The 26,985-nt window shown below is 40.9% G+C and overlaps 1 protein-coding gene across 2 annotated transcripts in view; it reads right to left on the reverse strand.

Annotated features, from left to right (window-relative positions):
• Nucleotides 1-26,464, reverse strand: part of ARHGAP10 (Rho GTPase activating protein 10) — a 149,083-nt gene extending 122,619 nt beyond the window's left edge. Inside the window, exon 1 of one of the 2 annotated variants that reach the window (XM_054064843.1) lies at nucleotides 26,194-26,464. In XM_054064843.1, coding sequence (XP_053920818.1) covers nucleotides 26,194-26,347 — 154 coding nt within the window. In that variant the 5' untranslated portion in view covers nucleotides 26,348-26,464. Of the gene's footprint in view, nucleotides 1-1,237; nucleotides 1,284-26,193 lie in introns of those variants that run through there. The other variant, XM_054064845.1, reaches the window with a different exon arrangement.
• Between the last annotated feature and the right edge of the window lie 521 nt (nucleotides 26,465-26,985).

Genomic DNA, 26,985 nt, shown 5'->3' on the forward strand with positions numbered 1-26,985 from the left:
GGAATGGTTGGACTTGATGACCCAAAGGGTCCCTTCCAACCTAGTCATTCTATGACTCTATGAAATAAAAGAGCAAGGTAACTGGAAACCCTAAAGTGTTCAGTAAATGCTTTTGTCAGGGACAGCTGGAAAAGACATTTGTTGATTTCTGTAGGAAGCAGGAGCTTCCAACCTATACCTAACAAAGTAAATCAGAAAAATTTCTAACAAATAGGCGTCCGTAAACAGTTAGCCGACTTCAAAGACAGAGGTGGTTGTAGCTTGTCCTCAGGGCTGCAGTGAACAACCTGAGGCACCACATCAGCATTAGCGACTACCGTACTGGGTCACAACATCTAACGCAACATTTTCACATTAGGATGAATGAATAACAGATGCATTCAATGGTCAAGCATGCTTAAATCCCCTTAAGAAATAAAATCTGAAATAAAAATTTAGGACAAGGTGGCAGTTTCTAGTTTCTTGATTCTTCTCCTGCTCCTCACAAATAAAAGTTCTTTATGAATGCTGCAGAAAGCTGCAAGATATGTGAAAGATCTCATGGCCAGCTAACACATTTGCTTTAAAATTCCTTGCTAATCTCATCTTCTAGTCCCAGTTATAACTGAAAAATTAAGGATAAAAAAAAATAATTCCTACACTAAAAGTTCCTCAATGCATTTCTTCCTTCATTTACTAATGCTTCTTCTCAAGTCCAGGTTTTATACTAAAGTTACTCCTGAAGCAGGGGAAAAGGACCATCATTTTAACATATCGGCTGTGATATTCCAAAATAAATTCCATTCTTAAGCAGCATTGCACTCTACAGTCATTACTCAAATTACCACTTTCTACTCTGCCCATTTAAAGTGGCACTTTTCCATGACTTAAAAGAACAAGACACAATACAAGAACACAATCTACAAACACAAGTCAATGAAAACCACTTGGTTCAAGTTCTAGGCTGTTTTGACTATGTCCAGTATGGAACAGTACCAAGTGTTACAGACCACGGCACTTTGCCTGATTCACAGACTGTTCACATACAACACCTCTCTTTTTCTCAGACACTTTGCTGGGTCAAGTTTGCAGGTCAGCAAAAGAGAACGTCTTCTTGCTGGATGGGAAAGCAGTCATATAAGCAGCACCTTCCAGATGCCGCGGAGGGATATAAGAGGCAGCTGAAGCAGCTCAGTGAGGCTCAGCAGCACAGGCCAGGGCACTAGTATAGCCACAGCAGGTTTGTGCTTGGTCTTACCATTATCGTGATGATTCAAGGCTTCCCGCATCTTTAAAAAATTACAGTATGGTGGCAGTATTGTTTGTCACTGCACAGATGAAGGCTATGCTGGCACGAAAGTCTCAGGCAGGATCAGTCAGAAGCTACGTAACAAAGACATTAATCCTTTAATGATGATTAGCTTCAGGAACTAAGGCTGCTTTACTTTTGAATTGGCCCTTTCGATCAGGACTTACCCTTTTGATAAAGCTCTAGAGCTGCATGCCTTCCATATGCTTGTGATTCCCCAGCTGCAGTGGTTCACTGAGACACCATAAAATTATAAACTCCTCTCTCTTTCTATCCAAAAGGCCAAGGTCCACGAGAAATTTTCAGGGCTGACACCAGCCAAAACAAATCTAGGTGGGGGTGAGTAATTGCATATGGTACAAATTCCATGGGGAAAAAAATAGTATGCACAGACCTGTACCTGTAACTGCCACTTCATTTTACCTCATGACAGAGATGTTTCGTAATGCTGCTTCAAAAGCAGGAGTGTCCAACTAGGAGATATTCAACAACCTTCGATCTACAGAGACTTGCTGACTCTTATTTACCTTTGTTCTTATTTGTGTTGACTGGTAGCAAGATGAGAAAATATTAATGCATGTCACTTACGGAACAGGTATCAAGGACCTTTGCTGGTCAATAATAAAACTCTCCATACTAGCCATGCAACTTCAATTCTCCAGAAGCAAGAGACCTACAACGAAAACCAACTGCAAATTGTTTTGTTGGGGTTTTTGTTTTTTCCCTCCAATTTCATTCCACCCAAGTCAGGATATTTGCAGCTATATCAGCAATAAGTAAGATGCATAGCTAAGACACAGATACGTTGTTGGAATCTTCTAGCTTACACATCTACAAGCATTTTTTTAATTATCAACAAAGGCAGAGTCAGGACCAGAGCCTCTCACCGAACAGAAGAAGAGTCCCATCTGTTTTGACTACCTGAGGAAGTGTTGAAATTAATACAAGGGGAACAGGGAAGAAAAAAGAAAAATGAAGGCAGGACAGAGGCACAAATTTGGAGAGTATCTTTCTGACTCCAAATACAGATGGCTAGTTTTAATCATATTAAAATGTATTGCTGGATAGGGTAATCTATTTATTATATACACATTTAAAGCAGACCATTATGATTCAAAGCAAAATCATCAATGCATAGTTCAAAAGAGACAATCATAGAACATTTGGTAATCTCACTTTCTCAATTCTGTAACCTCTGTGCTTCATTATGTACTCTACGATTTTGTTTTGTGTATACTGGTTACACTTTGTGGCACTATCACAGCACTACATTTCAGTCGGAAGCATACAGCCCAAAGTGCCTGTGGGCTATAGAACTGAAACATTTTATTTTATTTTATTTTATTTTAATGACACTGGAAGATGACACCTAACCACAGTCTAAGTATGAGGAGAAGCACTCCTACGGCACTTGGAGAGATACTGCACCTATATGTTGCTCTGAACAGCATTGTGAACCACAATTGAACCAAAAAACATTAAAGACCATGTAGCCCCCTGGTTTCTCCATGAATTCATTCAGACGAAAGCACGCTAGCAGCCCTGAAGAGCAGCACACAGAAGTCCAGCCAGCTACCTTGCTTCCGTATTATAAAGCAACATGAAATACATCTCCTCTCACACAGCCAGTTTCCACTTCAAAACTAAACACTGATGACCTGTACTTTCATTAACTGCTGTCTTGTTGATCCTGGAGCATTTAACACATACAAAAGCCAAAGCAAAGTTCAAACCAGGATGATAACCTCTATACATGTGACCACTGAGTATGTGGGCTGGGGAAAAGACCACACAGAGAAAGAAATCCTGTCTGCTCCAGTTCACCATGTATTTCAAAAAGCAGATGATGGAAAACATGATAGTACATTTAGTGCAAACAAAAAAAAAAGAGCAGTTTGAAACACAAAATGTGCTTCTCAAAGGATATAATTGGCAGAAATACATGCAGAAAAGCCGTTATCCAGCAGCCTTAACCAATATTTCATAAGGCATCTCCTGCTAGTAACGTTAGGAGATTTAAAAAAAGAAAAAAAAAATTCTTTTTTTCAACACAAACAGAACTGAAATGCTATTTTAGGACATAAAGCATATACACATAACACCAACAGAATTTATTTTCCAAGAAAGAGTGTGTATTAGAAACAGCCAGTTGGCAATTTAAGCAAAATAACACCTTCAACAAACATAGCGAAATCCATGTGCAGCACTAGCTCCGTTTCTGATACTTCCTCCACACGCAAATGTAACTTTACAACTAAACATGGGAACAAGATGCAAACAGCCATTCCTGGGCTTGTGCAGATCCTGTACTCATGGGAAAAGGACTCCTGAGAAGGATACACTGCGCACACAGAGGAAGCAAGCTGCAGTCTTTTTAAAAAATGAAAAGGCAAACTCATGCAGTGGCCTTGCAGGGAAAACTGGATTCAAACATGAAGCAAGCCTAACCTGCTGCTGGTTAAAGCTAAGTCATGAATCCACAGCAAGACACAGACAAAGGATGACTCTGATGACATGATTTATAGCAGCTCAGCAGCTGGCAAATGCCATGCACAGCAGTGTCCTGTGCACACGCTGAACGGCTGAGAATCCCTTGGCTGGCCACAACCTTGTCACAGCACTGGGCCACAGCTTCTTCCCAAATCAAAGTGGTATCTGCATGCTGCACATCCCAAAGGTGCCTCAGCTGGATCCTAGCAGCGAACTACCTGCCTCGCTTCCCTATGTGCATCACAGTTCAAGCACCTCAAACTCAAACCAGCTGTGGCTAGGCAGGAAATTTGAAGGAGCAGGACCACTTATTCAGAGATATTGAAATGCCCTGGGAAAACTTTAAAAAATTAAAGCAATGCAGGTCTCTCAGTACTCATGTACCTTGGCATAAATTGTGCTTTAAAATATAAATAAATATACTGCATTTGTAGGAGGTGTCCCTGCCCATGGCAGGGGGGTTGGAACTAGATGATCTTTAAGGTCGATTCCGACTCAAACCATTCTACGATTCTATGATTCTATTAATTAGGAAAGCTGGCTTTGTGTACTCAAGAGACTTCGTTTTAAATCAGCCCCTGTACAGACTTTGTCACTGACTCACATGGTGTCCCAGCTATCGCACAGGAAGGTACCTCAGCCTCTAGGGTATCAGCAGCCTAAAAGATATTGCTAAATAACACACTCAGTTATTCAGTTCACAAAGCTGGTAATGAAACAGCATACAACTACTTCACTAAAGTACACCTATGAATCTTAAATACCTGGGTTTTAAAACAGTCAGTAGAAATACCATTGTTTATACATTAAACAGAGCATTAGTTATTTTTCAAGGAAATATATATACAAAATCACAAAACCTGTAAAAAAGCCATCTATACTATAAAAAAATAGCACTTTCAGGACAGAGGGACCTATCTTTTCAGGCAAATCAGTCTATAGGCACTGGAATACTCACAATGCAACCTGTAGGCACCACTGTAACAAATATTTAATCAGATCTTCCATTATAAGAAATGGATAGCCACTATAAATCTTAAACTTGATGACTCAATACAGCATGGTTAAAGAAGGAGTAGCTTCAACTACACACATACTCTTTGTTCCATTCCTAGGTATTTAAAAGATATGTAGATGTGTTGTTTAGGGATAAGGTTTAGTGGGGGAGTTGGCAGTGTTAAGTTTACATTTGGACTTGATGATCCTAAAGGTCTTTTCCAATCAAAATGATTCTATGATTTTAAATGTCAAATGAACCAAACATATTATAATCTCATATTAAGACAAGTGTCTTCGTCTATAGTTCTGTTTCATTTCCTGGCAGTATTTGGCAAAAACATTTTTAAAGAATCTTGTTTAGAAGTTCTTTCTAAAAGTACAACAGAACAAAAATGGATGATGTTGTAACTCTACATTCACCTCTACATAACGTTAGGTAAATGCGCCAAGCTGTAATTTACAGTCATGATCTACTGTGTGGCAACTGCCAACAATTTTGGGGTTTATTATTCAGATCAACAGATACATATCTGACCTAGATCACAAGCAACTAAGCAGATGTTTAGTCCTCCAGCTGCCAAATTCTTCATCATGCTGTGAAGGGACGCTCATCAATCACACTCACAGTGCAAATATGTGAGATTAGTAAGTCAATATTTATTAGAAACTTTTAGAAGTAAGCAATTACAGGGCTTATTTTAGTAGCTTAAGACTCACGAAAACTGGAAATAGTTTAATTTATTGATAGTTGCACCTGAAATTCCTCCAGCATATTAGCCTTTAATTAGAGAAAGAAGTTGTCACAATTTCCACTCGAGCATACTATGCCATGTCACCATTTCACTATATCCTCTTTGGCAGTTAAACTACGTACGGAACTTCTACAAATGTCGGTATCCTCTTCTGCAGTACTGATACAACTCATCTAATTGAGGGGAGGGAAATTTCACGAGGTGTGGGGCAATATGCTTCCCATTCTGCTCACTCTTTTCATACTCGTAGGGCACAGATTAGATATGAACTGACAAAACCAAAAGACGTTACAGCACTTTCTAGGATAGCCAGCTCCCTTCAGGAAAAATGTGTTGACACTGTATAAATAATATTCTAGCATTTTTATAGCACTAATTCTCTCATGGATCTTTTCTTCATTTCAGTACCTAGCATTTACATACTAGTAAAATCTTCCTTTCCCTAATGAGTTTGATTTATACGTTTTCTTCTTAAAAAGTCTGACAAAATCACAGAACTCAGAAATAAAAAGACAACAAAAGATAAAAACAAAAGAGCTAAAGATACACTTGGGGGCGGAAATCACAGTACCAATTCCTGTGATGCAACTTAAATAATATGCTGCAATACAGCCAAACAGACCAAACAGAATAAGATGCAAACATTTGTTCCAGTTTATCTTCTATTTATTTTAAACAGCAACGGGTTTGATGACTCAACAAACCAGAACTAACACTTCTTCAGTGAAGCTCAACTAACCCCCTATCGCTGGACCAAAAGAAGCTCTATCTGCTCATAGCGCAGCACTGCACTGAAGCAACCTAGCAGCCAGATTTGTATAACGAATAAGGTGTGAGAGAGCCAGGTTATCGGATCAAAGTTGCTTAAGACAGCTGCAAACCTAGCTTTTGTTTGGCATTCTTTGTGTTTTCAAAGGGGTTTCAGTCACAGACACTCAAGCTCTCCTTGCATCCACAGCTTGAAAGAGTTTGGGAAAATTGGAAATACCAAAGGGAAAAAAGGAAACTACATATAACGCAAGTCACAAGCTCAACACAATTTTTTTCTTTGTGTTTTCTGTATTTGAAGTTTTACTCCACTGAAGGAATTTCATAATCCACTCTGCGGCTCCAAGCAAAACAGTAATAGGCAAAGCTATTCTGCTGAATTTGTGCAAGTCCTGCTACCTGCAGGAATGTGTAATTCAGAAAAATGCCAAAGACCATCCCAATCCCTTCTTTCCTTGAATTGTAAACTTGGGCGCAGGGATGGGGTGGGGACTAGGAAAGAAAAACCACACAGTGAACCAAATTAAAGAGCACAGGAAAGAATCATGAAGACAATTGAACAAATGGCCACATTTTGTTGAAAGCAGCCCCAACTCTTTCTGACTGTATCCCTTTAGCCTTCTTGCCACAGTAATGAACAAAGACTTCTAATTTCCCACTATCAGAGAAAAAAAAAAGTCTTAAAGCTAGAAAGCAACAACACGCAACCACGCAAAGATCTTTTAAAGGAAAGAAGAAAAGACTCTTTACTCCAGATTGCATAATGTACTTATCCTTCCCAGCCTCTCTCTTAGGAATTTGCTTATAATGTGAATAATTTCCATCTGAATTTCTTTAAAGCATCTCTCTTTCATTTATTAGCAAGCTAAATGTATTTTCATTTCTTACTATAAATGAGAAAACTTTTATGTACATAACATAGGAAGGCAATAAGGGAAAGTAATTCTTTGTGCTTTTTCTTAAACTTAAAAGCCAGCATCTGGAAGTTGTATATTCCTTGTGCAGAAATGATGCCAGTAGAAATCTCAGGTTGCTAGTGGAGTCCTTTATCTAACACGATTGTTAAATTATCTTGGTTATGTTATCTTCAGTTTCACATATCAAGCATGGGGACACTTCTGCACACTTAGGTTTTAGTTGCTCTCTTTTTCTAAACTGCTTCCCTTGCCATTACGGAAAGCAACAGCAGCCCCTAATACACTTTATCAAAGTGTACCTTATATTCCATCAAAAATAAAAAAGAGGGGAAACATTGCAGGTCAACAGTAAATAAAAAAAGATACATGTTTAAATGTTCCTGTGCCTGAATTCCCTCCAAACTAGGACAGACTGACAAGATAGGCACTTCCTGTGACTCTCAGATATTCAAAATCAACCTGTTTGCAGTACCTGACAATGTCTGCACAGCTATTGATCTCCTTATCAAAAAAGGAATACTGTTTTACTCTAATTAAATACAGAAATAACAGTTTGGCATAGAGGAACTGTATTCTTTTATTTCAGAATAGAATGGACAAAGTATCAACCAAATTTTTATAGATGTTCTTTATGCAATACTGCCTCTCAAAAACAACACAGGCAACTCAACACAAACACATTCACTGCTGACAAGCTGTGATCTGGCCACATGACTGTCCTGCCTGTATTTCAGGTATTAGCTCTGTCAGGTCTAATTATCAGAAACAGCTTGACAAGGTCTTTCACATTATTCAAAAAAGGTACGCTTGCCAAAGTCCTCGTGGAGGCCACAGCGTAAAACAAATCTCACCCAGCTCAGCTGGGTAGATTTGCTGACATTCTTTCTACATAAATTACTCCACAAAACATAATTGCTGGCTAGCAAGCCTCTAACAGCACCATCAGAAATTCAGTGACTCTGTTCTGCTCATCTGCTCATACTGCTCATCGTGTTCACAATAAAATGTATAAGATTATCTTTCTAAATGATGACGATTACAAAAATGATACTGGTTTTAATTGCACCAGTTGTGAAGGTTTCTCTGCTAGACAAGGAGTGCCTCAGGCTATTCTGCCCTCAACTTTAAATCCTGCAATTCAAATAACCCCTTCTAGGAAAGGACAACATATTAAAGAAAGTATAGGACTGATTAGTAAATTTTACTTCCCTTCGTTTCCTGTCATGGACGAGGAGTACAGAAATATCAGGATACAACACATAAGCACATATGCAAACACCAGCAGGCTCTCATAGGATCACATTACTAATATTACCACGGTTTTCAGGCTGAAATATCCAAAGGGATTAAATGTTCAGTCAATGCTTCAAGCATAAGCCTCTAACTTAAGACTATGAGGCATAATTATTCAAGGGGAAGCATACCAGCAGATCTGATTAATTCAAGAGTCCAGCACAGTGGATACATACTGCAGCCTCATATGTGCAAGACTGGAAAGAACAATATCCCCTTTCCCAAGAGACCTTACAATAAAAGTTCTGCTATAATTTATACTTCAACTCTTTTGCTTCAGAAAGAAGAGAATATACAAATAATTGTTGAAATAGAAATGACAGTTACATCTCTCAGGAGAAGAGGCAGAGCAGACACAGAAAGTAAATGTTCTGCAAGGACACAAAAGCAAACTCTGGGAAGGACAGCTCTGCTAGCCTTAGTCGTGTTCAGGTTGCATGAGACACTCCTACAACCAGGGTCTAAGAGCAAACCAATCCGTACTAATGACAACAAACATACTAATAGCATGGTAACACTAAAATTCAAATGTATACAGCGTGAAAGCCATTTAAGCATACAAACTACCATCACAACCAAGTTAATTGTGTCACTAAACCACAGAGAGAAGTCCTGAATGAGGATGGGAAAAAAAAGTGTAGAAGGGGGAGGGAGTTCCAGTGCCTGCACCTTGCACAGAAACCTTCAGCATGGGATCGAGTCTTTCACGGATAGGCTCTGGCCCATACACAAGTTCTATCAACCAGGGACTTGGAAGTTGGCATTGGCAGCAGCAGACTACATCTAACCCCAGGCACAGCACTGCAAACCATCACTAGGTTTTCCTCTGGAAGGGTTTTTCTACCTTCTACCATCAGTTTTGCACCTAGCACGTGCAAGGCCCAGAATGCAAATGTGCATCTGATGAATGCAAGCCCCAGCCCAGTACATCTCAAATATTTGTTCCTTTCCCCATCTTTACTTTTTCAGAGGAACACTTGAAGACAGAAGTGTAACTTGTACCAACACATGTTATTGACCATAACAATGCTGACAGAAGTACTGTACAACTCTGGGGTGGTGCAAGAGAAAGAAGAGGTGCACTAGGATGTCAGAGACAAAAGTCTGAAGGGAAAGAAACCTTTAGAAAAACAAAAAGAAGGTCAGATTCACTCCTTCGCAAAGACCTCTCTGGTCCTCCAGCAAAAATCCACAGCACAATTTTATGGCTTTTCTTCAGTATAGCCCATTCTTTTTAAAACAAGTGATTTGATCTCAGATTTATTTAGAGCAGCAAATTAAAACCAAACCTGAGTACCACAAGCTGATCACTCCTATTTCTATATCACAGTAATCTATATCAAAACAAAGTAAAACATACCAAAGACCAGCTTGGGAACTCCGGACAAGGGTAGTAAGCTAAGTTTTGAACAACGCTCACGGTTCCATAGATCATATAGAACTGAAGACAGGAAATACAGCATGATTTCCTAATTACAGTATGATCAAATGAACAGTGTGTTCCCCACAGAATTTTTTTTCTCTTAGTAGAAGACACATAAAATCATTATCTACTACTTCTGTATTTAAAACTTTAAACAAAGTGCCACCAAGACAGATGGGACAAATAGTTTGTACGCTATTGGCTACATAGATACAAAAGGAGAGGAAAACCACTCATCGCTTATGTTTTCTTTCTCATATAAGGTTAGCAAGAGGGGAGCGGCAGAACCTTCCCCAGCTATCTGTCTCAATTCAGAGACAAAATCCCAAAGCAGGCATCTGCAAATGGCAACCTCTGCATAAGCAGTCCTCTTGTCATGGTCTGACGTCAACTCAGAGCAAAACCATCCTCCTCTCCTCATTAGTAACAGAGATTAAGCAAGTGCTTTATAAGGCAAGTGATACTACTAACACCAAATTATCTTAGCATTAAAAACTTTGTGACTGTTGGCAACTTACAATTAAGCTAGCTTGATGACTGTTGCCCATGAGAAACTCTAGCTTGCTTCTGATTCTCATTTGGTCACCTTCTTTCCCACCACTGTGAATAAAAGACACATTGGTTTAACACACAGTTTATAACCTTCACTCCTGTTTTCCAAAGATTCGTGCTTCTCCAAGACACTTGTCCATAAGCAATCTATGAAAATCACTGGAACTAAAGAAGTAGGATTTAGATTTCAGTTCAGTGAGAAACACCTGTTTTGTGTTAGGGCAACACTTGAGTCAGGATTCACTTGCAGGGTTTTCAGATCACTTTTATTTGTTATTAGTTACCACTGTCAAGAAACAGAAAGAGAAGGATCCAAAAGTTCACTCAATTACTTTTAGGGCTGGGTAGCAGTCAGCAGGAATATTCATTGCTGGCTTCAACAGGGGTTTGGCCGATGATGAGAGATGTTAGCATCGGCAGGGAAAATTTACTTTCTTGGCTTCTATCTGCTAAAGGCTGCAGTCTCCAAATTAGGACTAAGTATGAGTCCCAGAAGGTACAGTTTAGGACTAAATTTAGGACTGGTTTCAGTAACTGTCTATTAGGACAGAGACTGAGTTGGTAGGGTCACTGAGATAGAAAAGGAGAAAAGTGAGCCAAAGCTGGCAGTGAACTTGGAAGGGCACAGCTGGCTATGCCTCCTCCTGAGGCAGACTGAAACAAGCAGGAGCAGGGAGGCAGAACTAAGTCGGGGAGCCACTGCCAGCACCAGCAGCAAGGTTAGCATGTGCACGAGCTGGGACAGACACCTGTGCCATCACCCGGCAAGGACTGCAAGGCACAAAGTGAGGTTTGGGTAAGGCAAAGCCACTGTTCTACAACTAGTACAGTGTCTGTAGATAATTGCCTGACTAGATGTAGTTCTGAATTGACAGCTGGATTTGGGGTACATTTCCAGCCAGGAGAAGCCCACACATCCCAATTCTAACAGAGCATCAAGGTATCTAGAGTCCCAGACCTTTCATACTCCCATGACTACAAAGAATTGAGCAGATGCCGTCACCACCTCACTGGAACATTCAATGTGACTGCATGCTATAACCAAGCATTTAAAATCCAACACATTCTTTTCAAATTTGCAAGTACCTACACCAAAACAGTTCTGATTACTGCTCAGGGAACTGAATAGGTAGTCTGAAACTGTCATGCAATTTACAATACAACCCTAATCTCTGCAAGCCGTCCTACAAAACAGAATATTCTAATGCATGGGTAATAAGGTTAAATGTCAAGACCTCCTAATTACTAACTCCACCTCCAATAAAGACTTGAGTGCAATCCTATCCAATCACATGGTCTCTCCCTTTACCCATCTGTAAACAGAACTAGCAGCCCAACCTATGCTTTACGCCCTTCAGATTTTTTCTTAAGTGCTATGTAGGTTAAAAGGTCTGTTTGTTTATTTTTAAGACTAAGCCCATATTTATGCACTTTAAATTGTACGTACTTTATATGACAGAAAAAACAACACTACAAATACATAGACTGGGAACTACTACCATGGGTTGTGACTGGGCTGATCATAAGTAAGTAAACTTATCTTTAATTTTTCTGATGACTTTTCCTGCTCGTAGATCCCTCTACTGAGTTTTTCGAGTGGCAACTCCAAATAAATAACTTCTTGCTATCAAGAATGCCCACCACACCAAGCTGTTCACTGTGTGATTATAGGGTAAATCAGGAATTTACGTAGAAGGGAAGTTCATTATTTCATATCCCTAACAGTATGCAGAAGGATTAGTCCTTGCCAGACAGCCATGCTTCATTTTACTTAGACACAACAGAGGGTATGCATTGAAAAGCAACAACTTACAATTCTCCCCAAAGCATTAATTACCCAGTTAAAATGATAACTATGTATCCCACCCTTCCAAAAACACTAAACCACCTCACAAAAATCCTAACTTAAGAAAACAAATGAAAATTATACTGTTTACCCACACCAAGGAATTCTCAGTTCCCTTTAGTACATAGACCCCTAAAAGGCTCCTGTCTGGCTTTGATTCAGAAAGTACCAGTAGTCCATAAAGTATCAAATGACAATTTGTGAAGACTGCCAGAAAGCAAATCCAACAGCTTTAAGCAAACAAAAAACATAGGGGAAAAAGAAAACAAATGTGCAAAATCACTCAAGAATGCTTAATAAATGAAAGCCATCACAGCAATAACACAGTGTTGTACAATATAGTACGGATTTTTTTTACTTTTTTTTTTTTCCTGGAAACGGTTAGAAAACTGTTGAACTGAAAGTGATGAAGAGCACTATAATGGGTCCCTTTCTGGAAGTAAAACAACTGCGAATAAGCAAGTAACCCTTAAAAAAAAAAAAAAAAAACACAAAACAAACCCCAAAAAACCCCACAAGCAATAAACCCTACCACACCTCTCCTAAGAATAGAACTGTTGCACTGTTTTTCTGGGACATTAATAATTATTGGCAATAATGTATCCCATCAGCTGTTTTTAGGGGTACAAAAGCCCTGGCTTTCCCCTCTACTTGTTATCCTGTGAGTAAAAATTTAACTGACACTGGCAACATTGAAGGTCTTGTAAGGGAGGGATACAGCTCGGAGAGATGGCAGTTTACTCTGGGGGAAGAAAAAGAAGGAAAAAATAGCCTAGGAAAAACATTCCTATTGGTTTTGTCATTAACTTGCCGGCAGAGATCCCTTTCCACTGTAACAGTGGGCTGTGGCAATGCCATCACCAGACAGCATCTGTTCTGCTTTTGCTTTCTGAGTAAGTTACTCCTGCTCGATAAATGACTACTGAGCAGGAAAGAGCAATGGCAGATGCATGGAAGCTAATGAAAAATTATTTTTAAAATGTAAACCATACCTCTTCCAAAGCCTAGCAGGGGATTAGAGGTACATACCTCAGAGAGGACTTGATACAGCTTTCATTCTGTCTTAGTAGCTCTATCTCAAATTCTCTTAGGAACCCTGAGCATGCCTGCACGTGCTGAGACGTATATTATTAGACCTTTCCTGCTCTTCTTCAATATTCAAATTAGAACATTCACATAAATTTCCTCTGTAAATTTTCACCAGAACAGGCAGCTAAAGACGTTAAATGAGATGAGGGAGGCAGCAATCTCTGGCAGGCTATGGTAGGAATAATCTAAAAAGTCACAATATTAACACCTCTCAGAAAGGAGATGGAGAGAGAAGAGACAGAAGCACAATCTGCTAAGCTGATGTCAACTATTTTCCAAGCAAAATTCCTTCCTGGCATCCTCCAGCACCTCTGCTTGTCACTCTGGGAATGCCACCCCAACCCACCCATGGAGGCACTCGGAACGAAACTCGGCAGCTGCTCGTATCTCTCTCAGCCACTACACTAATAATAGTGTCCAGGAAGCAATGTTCCAATAAGGCCATTCAATAATGTCCTTGTGAAACATGAGATCAGCTTCTGGCCACTACTAAAATACAGGAATTTTCCATCTTTAAAAGGGAAATTGAAGGAGAGGGCCCCAGGAAAAAAAAAAATCTATGATGAACAGCAGCATCCTTTCTCAAAAGATAACTCCCTTTACACTGAAAGACACAAATTCTGTTTACAAAGATATAATTTCAAATCTGAAACATCAAAAGCATATGATCCCTTTCGTCTGCTCACAATCCTTTGAGATCCTAAAGGCAAGTAAATCATAGCTATTACAATAGGAACAGAAAAGCACGTACGGAAAGCTTTATTTATAAAATGATTGGAATTGAAATAACTGTTGACAAAATCGTTTGATGCTCTTGGGGCAGCAGAGATATTTTTGTTTCAGCAGTGGCTTTGCTTGTTTGTTTCTGTTATGTGTTGCTTACAAACACTGTCAAGTTCCATTCAGAGAAAATTTTCTCTGTACCAGAGAGAAACTGGGGGGAGACAAAAGCTTTCCGGTTTAACTTAATGTGGTCCAGTTGCATGCTCCACCCAAAATAAGACTGCTACTTTTCTTGACCAAAATCTCAATTCCTCACTTTATTTTTAAATGCATCAACAGTAACAATGCTAAACATTTTCAAGAAGGTATCAAAGCCATCTTCCTTGTAAACACTTTTAATTAAAAGAACTACAAACAAAAGACACAATGAGGACAAAAACTTCTCAATGAAGCAAGCTTTGCAATAACTTCACAAATCTGAAGAGGATTTCATACGAAGAGCATTATAACAAAGAGCATTATAACAAGGTTGGCATACCTAAGTTCTTCTTCACGTATGGATATTTGCTATTAAAAAGTGAATGACGATATGCTATAAACTTCAGAAAAGGCAAACTGCAGACTTAAAATTTCTACTTGAATAATCTCCATGGCAAGGGCAGAACAGCTGCTTCCCGAGTTCATACTGCCATGCCTTCCGTACCGACATGTCTAAAACATGACTGCAAGAGAATACAGGACATTCCCCCATCAGGCTCTGTATGAAGCTAATTTACTTGAAGAAGATATTAAAAAAAAAAAAGTTTACAACTACCACACAATTCAAACAATGCCTACAAAAAAAGAACAGTGGGTACAAGCTCACCTAATGACTGGTACACAACACTTCTCTATGATGTTTCAGCATTCGTAAAATGTTTTATAGATACATGTCAGCAAGTTTGAAGCAATAGCTTAAATAATGACAGAAACGAAAGATATAAGAAGGTGAAGGGCTTGCCCAAAGCTGCTCACAAAGTTGCGTCTCTATATACAGCTTGCTCTTCTGTTCATACCATTAAATTATCCACGTATACAAAAAGACAAAACATTTTTGGCTTTAATGAAAGAAGCTTAGCATGAAGACATGTCATCATTCCATTAAATTCACTTGTTTGCTGCTTAGCATTTGGTCAACACTGTGCAAACAAAAAGCTCCATCACTACATGTTCTTTTTTTCCATGTTGTGTTACAAGAGAAGTAAGTAGTGATCCACACAGATAAAATGTGGAGGGAAAATGTAAACTGTATTGTGCCTGCCTTCAGTCAAAAATCTAATCATACAAAAGATGAAAATTTCACTACCCTTGCAGGTGTGAACCACATCCACTACAGAAAGATCATCAGGAATGACAGCAATCTAAAGCAGCAATTTAAAAGAAAAAAAAAAAAAAAGCAAACCTATCTACAAGACAAATCATGTTGCATGTAAATATAAGGTATTTTTGTAACTAAAAAGAGGAATTCATACCTGAGACAAAAATCCAATTACAGACATATGAAAGTGGTTACTAGAGGCAGGAAGGCAAATAAAAATTCCAGAGAAAAGAATAGTTTCTGTTGAGTCTCAAAGCTATATTTTCAAAATAATATTTGCATCTGAGTCAGTAGCTTGAAGGAGTTCTACTTCTTAAATAGCAGATAATTACTTTTAACACGTGTAAGTCAGTCACCATGATTACCAGGCCAGATACAGACACAACCCTTCTCATGGGTCTTCCAAGTTGCTAGTCATTAAATCGCAACCCTCCAGGAGAGCATTTGCAGTAATCAATTCTCTCAGAGCAGGTTACGCTACTTGAACTCTACCTAGAGATAACAGCCACCAGTCCTCAGGTGCTTCAGCTCTGCAAGGGATGGGTGAGTTTATCCGAGACACAGAACACATTTCAGCTCTTCTTAAACCACCATATCCTGCCTAATGTAGGTTTATAACTCCTTCAATAGGCAAAATTCATCTGAACTATGTTCCTACATAGACATTGTCTTAGTTCATTATATTAATTACACAAAAACTTGAGCTGAAGGTCTTTATAAAGGATTTATGGAGAAATGAGGCTATGTTCCACAGCAAAAAAAACTGCATTAAGAGGAGAGATACAGGTGCCAACAATAAATTTTCATGCTTGACTAGCTAATTCCCTACTCCTCATGGAGGGAAGCCTTTCCCCTCAGGTGCAACCCTGCAGAACCTCACGGGAAGAGCACTAATGGTGCTGCTGGTAGAGACACAGATGTGTTCTGCTAAAAAAAAAAAAAAAAAATACTGGCCATAGCACAGAGGAGTGTTTGCAGATTCTTTTTAGCATTAGAAGTTTTTAATTCTAGAAGTAAAAGAAATAACAAAAGATGCACTACATCCAGGCAGTTTTATTTCTTTTAGCAAACGTGCTGAATCTGCTGGAACAGGGGAACAGAGGCACAACAGAAATTTGAAACTGCATTTTCAAACGACTGAAAGCACAAAGAAAAATGAGGCACAATTAAAGTACAGTAATATTATCACAGAGCAAGAGTGTTTAAGAGAAGACTGGAAGAAAGTCAGCTTTGTTCCAGAAAAAGCTTGCAGGCTGAGGAGTTGGACAGACAAAAGCCTTGGAGAAACAGTCCTTTGGCTTGTAACGGAGCTTGTCAATTGGACTGAGCCTTTTCAACAGAAAACACACAACCTGATATTTTAATAGGAAAAAAAGTACTGACAATGTAAATTATACTGTTTTTTTCTCAGAGCACTGATGTGTTTCAAAGGCTGAAACCGCACAGCTTTCACAGTCTGCTAATCCACAGAAGCTACAAGCTTGGTCTGGTGATGAATTTCCAAGAACAGTGACCTGCTGCCACACTGTTTTGAAAAGTTTTTCTCAAGTCCTCGGTGACCTGGCAGCACACTCCCTCCACCTGTTTGCAAGATCACAGGATTGTTTTAAAGAAGCATTTTCTAAGAGATCATGTTTTCATTTAAATCTGCTACAAGTTTCTTTATCAAATTTAACTTTTTGTTGTTCCACCACATCAACATTTAAATATTATTAATATTTTTCAAAGCATGCAACTCTTTCTAGTGACTGACAAAATCGCAGACTAAGCCAAATGAGCAAAAAATAAGCTGCTTTCTGCTCGAGAAGACCACCCAGCTTTCGAGATCTGATACATTAGAGTCTAATTTTTTCTTAAGGCCAAAGTGCTACAAGTGCCACACAAGCTTCAGACTTTTCACCATGAGTTCATTTGCCACTTCTAAGCCCATATACAACTGCCTAATGGAGGAAATAGACAAATTTCAAAGCTAAAAAACACTCACCAGCAACTAAGTGGCTGAAAACCTACTGCTGGACACCACACACAGTAGAAAGTCCATGGAGGCCCAGGTCTGATACACAGTCCTGTTCAGTTTCCTTCTGGATATTTAATTTTCCTGGCCAAATTAAACAAAGCATTTTTTTCCTCTTCAAGGACATGTAGTCCTGACCGGCCAGGTGTACATACAAAAGCTGGACAGAACTAAGGGAAGTTATAACAACGCAATCTATTGAGAGGCAAAGCCTTCTCTCTGACCCACCTAATGAGCAGATAACCCCCACCTGGCCAGTCCTTCCACCTGAGGAGGCAACAACAGGACATTTATTCAAAGGTGTGGACAGTAGTTAAACCACAATCCATTTAGTAACACTGTGATTTTCCATGTCTACAGATTATTTTTCCTTCTCACTGCTCCTTTCCCACAGAGGACAACCCCAGCATGAATGATTTACAAGAACGTCTGATTTGGCCTTGGCCCATGATGGACACATTGTTTCTGAGGGCTGGGATGTTTTCTCTCTATTTTTACCCTGAAAGATGAGCAAACACTCCAGAGGGGAAAACAAAACAAGAGGAGGAAACAAAAACAGAGCAGCAGTAAAAGGCACTGACAAAGAGCAGGGTGGCTGAAAGAAGCTCTGTAGATAGGTGCAAGTAGGTATGGAAAAACAACATGACATTGAAGTTGTCTGCTGAAAATCCCCCAAAATGTCTATTAGAAAAAGAGTTTGAGGATAGCACAAACCCAGCCATATACTTCCCTTCCCAGTATCTTAATTTCCAGTAAGATACCCAAAAATGCACTTTGCAGAGTAGGCATACATCTATCCCAGATGGATAACATGGGGCAATTTAAATTGCAGCCACTGTAGCCACCCTCTCCTCCATCAGTTACACACAGAGGGCACAACCTTCACAGCAGCTGCTGGGATGAAGCATATGTGCATACCTCAACTTATTGTAAAATGTGATGGTTTTGTTTAAACTTAGCAAAGAAGATGGTTTTGACTTAGCAACAACACAGATTTTGGTGCTTATTAAAACTGACAACTACAGTGGGTGGCAGAAACCATCAGTAGAGAGAGATGTTAAATTCCCTGAATGGTAGTTTCTTAAACTATTCTGCCAATATATGCCCAAGCTCATATGATCATATATCTTACACTTGGTACATATTCCAGGAAAGCATTCAACCACTCAAAGTGTCTTAATTTGCCAATTCAAAAACATGAAGACTTTTAAAACATGATCAAAACACTGAGCATGTTGCAACATCTCAACAACGACTGTCATCGAAAAATACCAAACCTAGTGTGGAAACGCAGAGAAGCGGCATTAGACCCAAAATGTAACCTCATCAAACTTAAGCAAATCATAAAACTTATTTCAAAAAGCCACAGCTCACTCTATCAAAACAATAAGTATACTGCCAAGAAGCAGATGCTGTGGATTGTCTCCTTCCAGCAGCCAAGCCTCTGCTTTTTAAGTTCATGAGTTAAGTGCTGCAGTAGTGACTGGAGTTGGTACTGTAAAATAAAAGCACTAAAGTCAATGTAAACCAAATGCATTAATTGTGTAATGTTAAAAAAGAGCCAGGGAGGATGAGAGAAGTGCTGCAGCACAGCTCTTCTGTGCCGTTTCAAAACATGTTTCCAAGCGCTCCCTGTCCAAAGTGCGGGCAGAGTGCCTGGCCAGTATGCTACTCCCCTTGCAGTGTATCTGGAAAAAAAACCAAAACATAGCACTCCAGAGCAGGTCATCTCCCCTCTCTACCCCCTTATAAAAAAATCTGTACTGAGCAGAAAGAAAAGTTCTGCCTCACTGAAGACTATGAAGTTGATTTTAGACGGACTTGAGAACTGGCATGATGTCATAAACAAAAATACTTGCAATGCAGAGCTGGCAAGCATAGGGTAATTTTAGGAACAGCATATACCTGCAGCCTTATCAGTGGGTCTATTTTCCTTCATTTAATTGCAAGCAGATGTTTGTACTTTACAGACTGTAGGGTAAATCTATCCTTTTTTTCCAACTTGAGATGCATTCAGATTCCATAAAATTCAATATTACATTTCTAAAAGGTCTGTCATCGAAAAAGAAAGATATCAGGAAAAGACTTTCCAACCCAATCTAACCAGACAACTTCTCTAAGAACTACAAATCACTCTACTTATTTCTATCAGTTTTGTCCCAAAGACTGAAAATGAACACTAATCACTGATGTCCTCTTTAATGACTGCTTACACAGTTTCTCTAAAGATGAAAAATGACATTTCCCTAAACAATTAAAAGACAGAATCATCTCATTCAACAACAGCCTGTCGCGTCTCCTGCTACTGAAAAAATCCATGTAAATCCATATTTTATGAAATCAGATCTTCTAGTCCACTAACAAAGTGCTCTACTTTTAATACAGAAAAAAAAAAAATCAAATCAACAGTGGAACATTTACAAAACAAAGAAGGTAATGGAGCTGGTTAGTAATCCAAGCTGAAAAGACATGATTCAAGATGACAAACTGGCATCCTGCACAGAATGAGCTTGACACTTTTTATAGCGACTGACACAGTAATGAATGCTTTGCTTTGGGTGGAGCTAAACACAATGTTCTGCACAGTATTTTCTTAAAAGAAAGCACTTCCCTGATACTTATACAGAAGCAACTTTATCTACAAGAAGAAAGAAAAGCTACTGTCTCAGTTAATTAGAACTTAGCTGTGGCAATTATCTTGAAGGGAAGGGAAAGACAGCATTCTATTATGTTATTATAAGCAGTTCTTTCTTAAGGGAAAGCTGTATTAGATGGGCCCCAAAGTACCTGTTTGCCTTAGTTTTCTAATGTTTCCATTACTGAGCTGAATTCCAACAGAAAGAGGTTTTTTTTAAAAGGCAGATACTGCTCAGTAGCCTTTGCCATACAGGATGTAGCACTGCCCTACCAGTAATTTTTATCAAACTATGCCCTAGCAGAGTATATTTCAGATTTAAATCTCAGAGTGTTCACTTGAAGTATTTATTTGCTTACTGTTATCACACCTAAGCGTGCCTTGTAATAGAAATAAAGCTTGGTTTTGAGGCACTAATTTAAAACTAAAACAGCTTCCTAAAACACTAAATGTGAAAATTCATTAATTCACAGATCTCACTGAACTCAAATGGAATCCAAGACAGAGTCCTAACTAACCACTGCTGATTTAGGAAGCTTTGTACACAAGTTCAACTAAGGCCCTTTTGCAGTAGTCCGCCCTCCACCTTGTTAAATAAGAATGACATCAGTTTTTTACTCGGTCTTTGGATTCTTTGTAAGTTTTTAATAAGTGTCCATTTCTTTTCTATAAGTTATTAATCAGCTCTATATTAATGGGTTTATATATTTTTTTTTACATACACAGGAGTAGAACAACATTCTTGTGGCAGAAAATTCCTAAGGCTTTGAGAGCTGGCACACATTATACGTTCAGCTAAGTGGTTTCATAAGTGCAGATTATACTAAGGAAAGTTTAAAGAAAGCACAATTAGTGCTCAAGAAAAAGAAGCACCATGGGTCAAGCGATCTGAGTGGCTTTTATGCTGTGTTATTATGTGGATTACCACAGTCTTTACAGTTACATAATAATATCCACACCGGGTCAAACCAAAAGCCTACCCAAGCAGCATCTGAGAGGTCAACCACTACCACCCACTAAAAGAACCAGCCAAGAAAAAGAATACTGGTTTGGTCAACTGAGACATCACTTTGGATGCTGAGTTTGGATTAAGTTCTTCAGTCAACTTTGTTGAAAGACTCAGCCTGTTCTACTAGGTCAGAGATGGGATTAGGATGTCTTTATTCTCACTGCCAACAAGATTTCTAGTCTGCTTATCTTCTTGATGGCAAAACTGCAAATGACCAGTGATTAATAACACCTCAGAGGAAAGGAAAGAGAACTCACTTTTTTTTTTCTTTTCCTCACAAATCCCAAAATGCTCCCTGGAGTAAACCAGCATTCTTCAGTAACTATTAACCAGTAACTCTTTATATTCCAAAATACTCCTTCTACAGAAAAAAAGAAATTTGGTTCTTGTTTTGGGTTCTGTCTGGAAGAGTACAAGGAATAACTCTTCTGTAAAAACAAACAAAACAAAACAAAAAAGCAATAAAAAGTAGTCATCGGTAGCCTGAGCACACTGAGCTGCCTACAGAGGCACTTTTAGTTTCAGGGATGTCTTGGTTTCCTCCCCTGATGCACCAAACACAATGGCCAAGATCACACAGAACTGAGCTCACAACCCAAAACCTCAGAGTACAGGAGGAACTATCCTGCTCTCAGCCAAAAGAGAGACAGCAATACAATGAGAGGACTGGCCAGCCACAGTGAAACCACACGATGGGGCCAACGGGTCCGTTGGGTAGCACGTTTCTCAGGATGCAAGCAGAGTAAGGTGGCTGCTCTGCATTCCAGCACAGGTGATAGAGTATCTGAATACTGTGGTGGCCACGTGGCAGCAGATGGCCCCGACTTGATGAATGGCTGTATGATGCATTTTGACTGAGAGGCCTATACAGGGCATCCTTCCCCATTAAACTCTGTCTAGGCTTCCCTTGGATGTGCACTGCCTATGAAGCACCCCTTGAAAGCCTCCTAGGGAACTCAACTTTTCTGTATTCCTGGCTCCTCCATCTCCCTTCGTTACAAAGTCGCTGCAGTTGAGCCAACAGAGTTCTGCTCTGATGGGAATCTAAATCCAAGAATGAGGAGGCTCTGCTTTCAGGCACATGCAATAGCTGTGAGCACACGTTCACAATTATCCTTTGCAAACTACCCGCGAGACGCCCTGGGCCAAAACCTACACTTGTGCTGACTCTTCCTACTCCTCTTTGAGGTCTCATAAAAAGTGGAAGCTCCCGCTGTGCATTTATGGAAAAGTTTCACCTCAAAATTAATATCTTTGAAAACTCCAGGCAAATCTCACACTCATGTCAACAGACCAAGAGTTGGGCCAATATAAAAAGAAGAATTCAGTGTGCAGCAGTATATTCTTTAGCTTCCAACAACTTGCATCTCAAAGATTTTAAGAGCTTAGAACTAAACCCCTCACGTTCTTTTCGTGTTTCACAATAAGGAGTTTCCAGTCAGACACCTCTAAATTCAGTTTCTCTCAGCAGAACACAACTAACTCCATTCAAAAGTTACTTGTAAAGTATTTTGATCCTCACTTGTTTAACTGAACTGGAATCCGTCAGAAATATTGCATTTCTATTTTAAAAGGCATATGTGTATATTGCTTGTATTTACTGATCATTAACAGGGGGAAAAAAAATTGTCCTTCTGTACTCCTTTTAAATATATTTAACTGTCACAAGAGAAGAAAAAGCTACTACTGGGTATTCATTTTTCCAGTATTTAGCTTGAACTAGACAACTCAGTGATTCAAGCCATTACACAGGAAACGAGACAGCTTTGAGTCAGCCTTGTTTATCTTTCTATCAGGCCACAGAGACAACTGAAACTTAATATTGTAAAGACACTTGAAGTCTGCTTCACACTTGAAACTCAACAATTCAAGAACGCAAAAGATCCTGGGTTTTTTCCTTTTTTTTTTTTTTAAGCAGTACAGGCCTGTACTAACAAAAATCAATTCTCCTGAGTTTTAGGTGGAAAATACACTGCCATACAGCTAAGGAGACAAATGGAAAGGAGCCAAAGAGAGGATCGACATCATGTTATTGGTTTGCCCTGTAAGACACTGATGACTTCTGTGATTAGAGGGAGCGGTAGCAGTATCTGCTTCCCACCTCTCAAGATGTAACCCAGTGCAGGCAGCAGTAAAGTCATTTACAAGGCTGTCTGTCAAGCAGGAAGTGGGATGCATTCAATTACATCAGTTATTCACACCTCAAGAATCTTCAAGGCGTTTCTTGTAAGCCGCCGCTTTACAAGTGAAATAAGGAAAGCGCTAAGGGAGGAAAAAGCAGGTAGTCTCTATTGCAGCCACTTCATTTCCCACAAATTTAAGAACAGTGGACCTACTCCATTTTGTATCTTATAGCTCATTCAACAAAGCTTATTATGCTCACACATCAATTAAAACAGATCTAAATTTTGTAATTTACCTGGTTCTAGAAACAGAGAAATACTCTATTATTAAGATGACATTTTTTGTTCAGAAGATTAAAACAGTTTTCCAAAAACTGTAATCAGCTGTTTCCTATCACATTCTCTAGACTGCAGCAAGCTAGCCTTTGTGCAAAAAATGCAGCTTTGACAGAGGTTAAAAGCTAGCTCTGCGTCTAGACCACTTCTCGAGCTTGGATTTTGAAACAACTAATAGCATTTGGTTTCCAGATAGCAAATTAATCGAGTTCCTCAAAGAATTCAGATGCCACTGTTTTCTTCTGAAAACTCAAGGAAGACCAACACTCTACCCATTGGGGTTTTAATTCCTCCTTGTGTTTCCTCTGGTTAAGTTTGTCTTTTAATGTCTGTTGAACACTGACACAGCTTCACCAGCAGCAGAGGAAGATGCCACAGCTCCAGATCTGTCACGCAGGGCACTCTAAAGGGGAGACACAACTGCAGAAACCTGAAACAAGTAAGGATCTAACCCATTTCCACTTCTTAAACAAGTACACTAAAGTACAGATGTTTGTTAAAATAAGGTACAGCACCTAAACTCAGAAAGAAAATTTCTGACTGTCATCTCAGAAAGGAAGGAATTGCCAAGACCTGCACACCAGGCGGGATCTCAGACAGCTTCTCTAAATATTTCTCATGGGCTAGCCCTAACTATTTCATCAAGCACTCTCAGGCCAGGTGGCTTTGCTTGGCACGCGAACTCCCTTGGCTCCCACCACACACAGCTAAGCGCGCTGAGCACTGCACGCTAAGCAGAAGTTATCAGCACAGGAATCTACTGTGGACAGGAGACTCATGAGTTAGGGCTTTCCTCATTACCTTCAACTCCACACTTTCAAACTAATTCCTGTATGTGTAACTGTGCATGAGAAACCAAGAGTTTGAGGCAATTGCCAGAATACTGTCTAGATGCCTGAGGAATAGAAGTGAAGTGGAATGATTCCCCTCTACCATTCTTATCCAAGTTTATGGACAGTTTTTTATTTGCACTCCAAGCTAAAATAATTTATATTGACACTTTAGGTCACAGATTTCAAATAATCCTCATTGAACACGATTTGCAATAACTGAATATTAACTGGCCAAAGAATAAGACGTTACAGACAAGTGGAACTTGATTTTCTACCTTCATTTACCCAGGCACATCAGAGACAAAAATAGGAAAGAATGTTTCTTTATTTGCACAAAATCAGTTACTGCAGTTTTCAAAACTCTCTTCATATCCAGGCAGCTATACTGCTCAAACTATTGCCCAGATCCCTCTCAGCCTACCTTAAGGAAAATATCCTTAAAGCCTGGTTCCCTGCCTTCAGAAGTTTTCCATGACATCAACGATGCACCGCACTTGAGAACACAGTGCCAAAGCACTGCATTAATGTTTTATTTGAAAAATTGGTATAGTCAATCATCCTTAAATGTTTAGGTCACTACATTACTATATCTTAAGTCCAATGGAAGATATTATATTACCACAATACTACATTAAGAACATGCATTAACACGGTCATTCAAGGAGAATATGATCCCCACAGGAACCACAGCATAGCTAACTATATGTATATAAAAAAACATATATATATTCAATGAGTAAAATGCAAACTTAAAAAGAAATGTCACACTTCAAGAGACCAAAGACAGAACTGGCAACTGGTGCTGTCACAATCATAGAATCATAGCGCAGTTTGGGTTGGAAGGGACCTTAAAAATCATCCAGTTCCACCCCCCCCTGCCATGGGCAGGGACACCTCCCCCTAGATCAGGCTGTTCAAAGCCTCAACCAACCTGGCCTTAAACACCTCCAGGGATGGGGCAGCCACAACTTCCCCGGGCAATCTGTGCCAGTGACTCACCACTCTCATCGTGAAGAAATTCTTTCTTATGTCTAATCTAAATTTGCTCCTCTCCAGTTCCTAGCCATTGGCTTTAGTCCTATCACCACAAGCCTTAGCGAACAGCCCCTCTCCAGCTTTCCTGTAGCCCCTTCAGGTACTGGAAGGTCGCTATAAGGTCTGAGCTTTCTCTCCTCCAGGCTGAACGACCCCAACTCTCAGCCTGTCCTCCTATGGGAGGTGCTCCAGTCCTCTGATCATCCCTGTAGCCCTCCTCTGGACCTGTTCCAACAGCTCCATATCCTTCTTATGTTGAGGATTCCAGAACTGGACACAGTACTCCAGGTGAGGTCTCACAAGAGAGGAAGAAAGGGGCAGAATCGCCTCCCTCGCCCTGCTGGCCACGCTCCTTTGGATGCAGCCCAGGATTTGGCAAAGGGGAATTTGCAGCATCCTGTGACCCACATGCCGGTTCGGGGAGAGCTGCAAGCTCAGCTCGCGGAAGGCACCAACAGGCTCGGTGGAACCCGAGCCTTCTCTCTCCCGGGGTTTAACCCCTGCGGGCTCGGCACCGCCGCACACCGGGCGCTGCGGGGAGCGCAATCCCCGCCGCTGTCCCTTGTCGCCTCTCAGCGGCGGAGGGCTGGGCACGACCCGTGTCCCCAGGGCAGCCGGTGGAGGACCCGAAGGAGAGGCTGGAGACAGGGAACAAGCCGCAAAAGGCAGCGCCGCTGCCGCTCCCCTCCATCCCCGCGCCCCTCCACTCACTCTTGGTGGCGGCGATGAGGTTCTTCCCATCCTTGAGCAACTCCTTGATGAACTTATTGGTCCTCTCCAGCTCGGCCTCGTGGGCTCGCACCCGCTCGCGGAACCAGGGGCTGTCCAGGTAGCAGTCGCTGAACTCCAGGGGCTGCAGCCCCATGCCTGCCGCCTCCCCGCGAGCCTCCCGCGACACCGCTGCGGCGACCTCGGCGGCCACAAAGACGGGGCGGGGGCTGCGGCGGCTCCCCCCGCGCGGGGCTGGGCACGGGCACAGCCGAGCGGAGCCGCCCTCCGCGCTGCGAGGGGCGGAGCGCCGCAGCCAGGCTCGGCACGGCGCTGGGCGGCCCGGCTCACTGCAGCTCGGCCCGGCGCTGGCGGCTCAGTGCAACGCGGCACAGCATTGTACAGCCCAGCCCGGCGCTGGGCGGCTCGGTGTAGCGCGGCCCGGCACGGTGCTGTTACAGCTCGGCGGAGCTTGGTGCAGCTCGGCTCGGCACTATGCAGCTCGGCACGGTGCAGTACGGCACGGCGCGGCGCTGGGCAGCCTGGCATGGTGCTGTACAGCTCGGTACAGCTCGGCACGGTGCTGTACAGCTCGGCACGGCACTGTGCAGCTCGGCACCGCGCTGTACAGCTCGGTACAGCTCGGCACGGCGCTGGGCAGCTCGGTGTAGCGCGGCCCGGCACGGTGCTGTACAGCTCGGCGGAGCTTGGTGCAGCTTGGCACGGCACGGCGCGGCGCTGGGCATGTCGGTGCAGCTCGGCCCGGCACGGTGCTGTACATCTCGGTACAGCTCG

The sequence above is a fragment of the Cuculus canorus genome, chromosome 4 (assembly GCF_017976375.1).
Source record: "Cuculus canorus isolate bCucCan1 chromosome 4, bCucCan1.pri, whole genome shotgun sequence".
Lineage (NCBI taxonomy): Eukaryota > Metazoa > Chordata > Aves > Cuculiformes > Cuculidae > Cuculus > Cuculus canorus.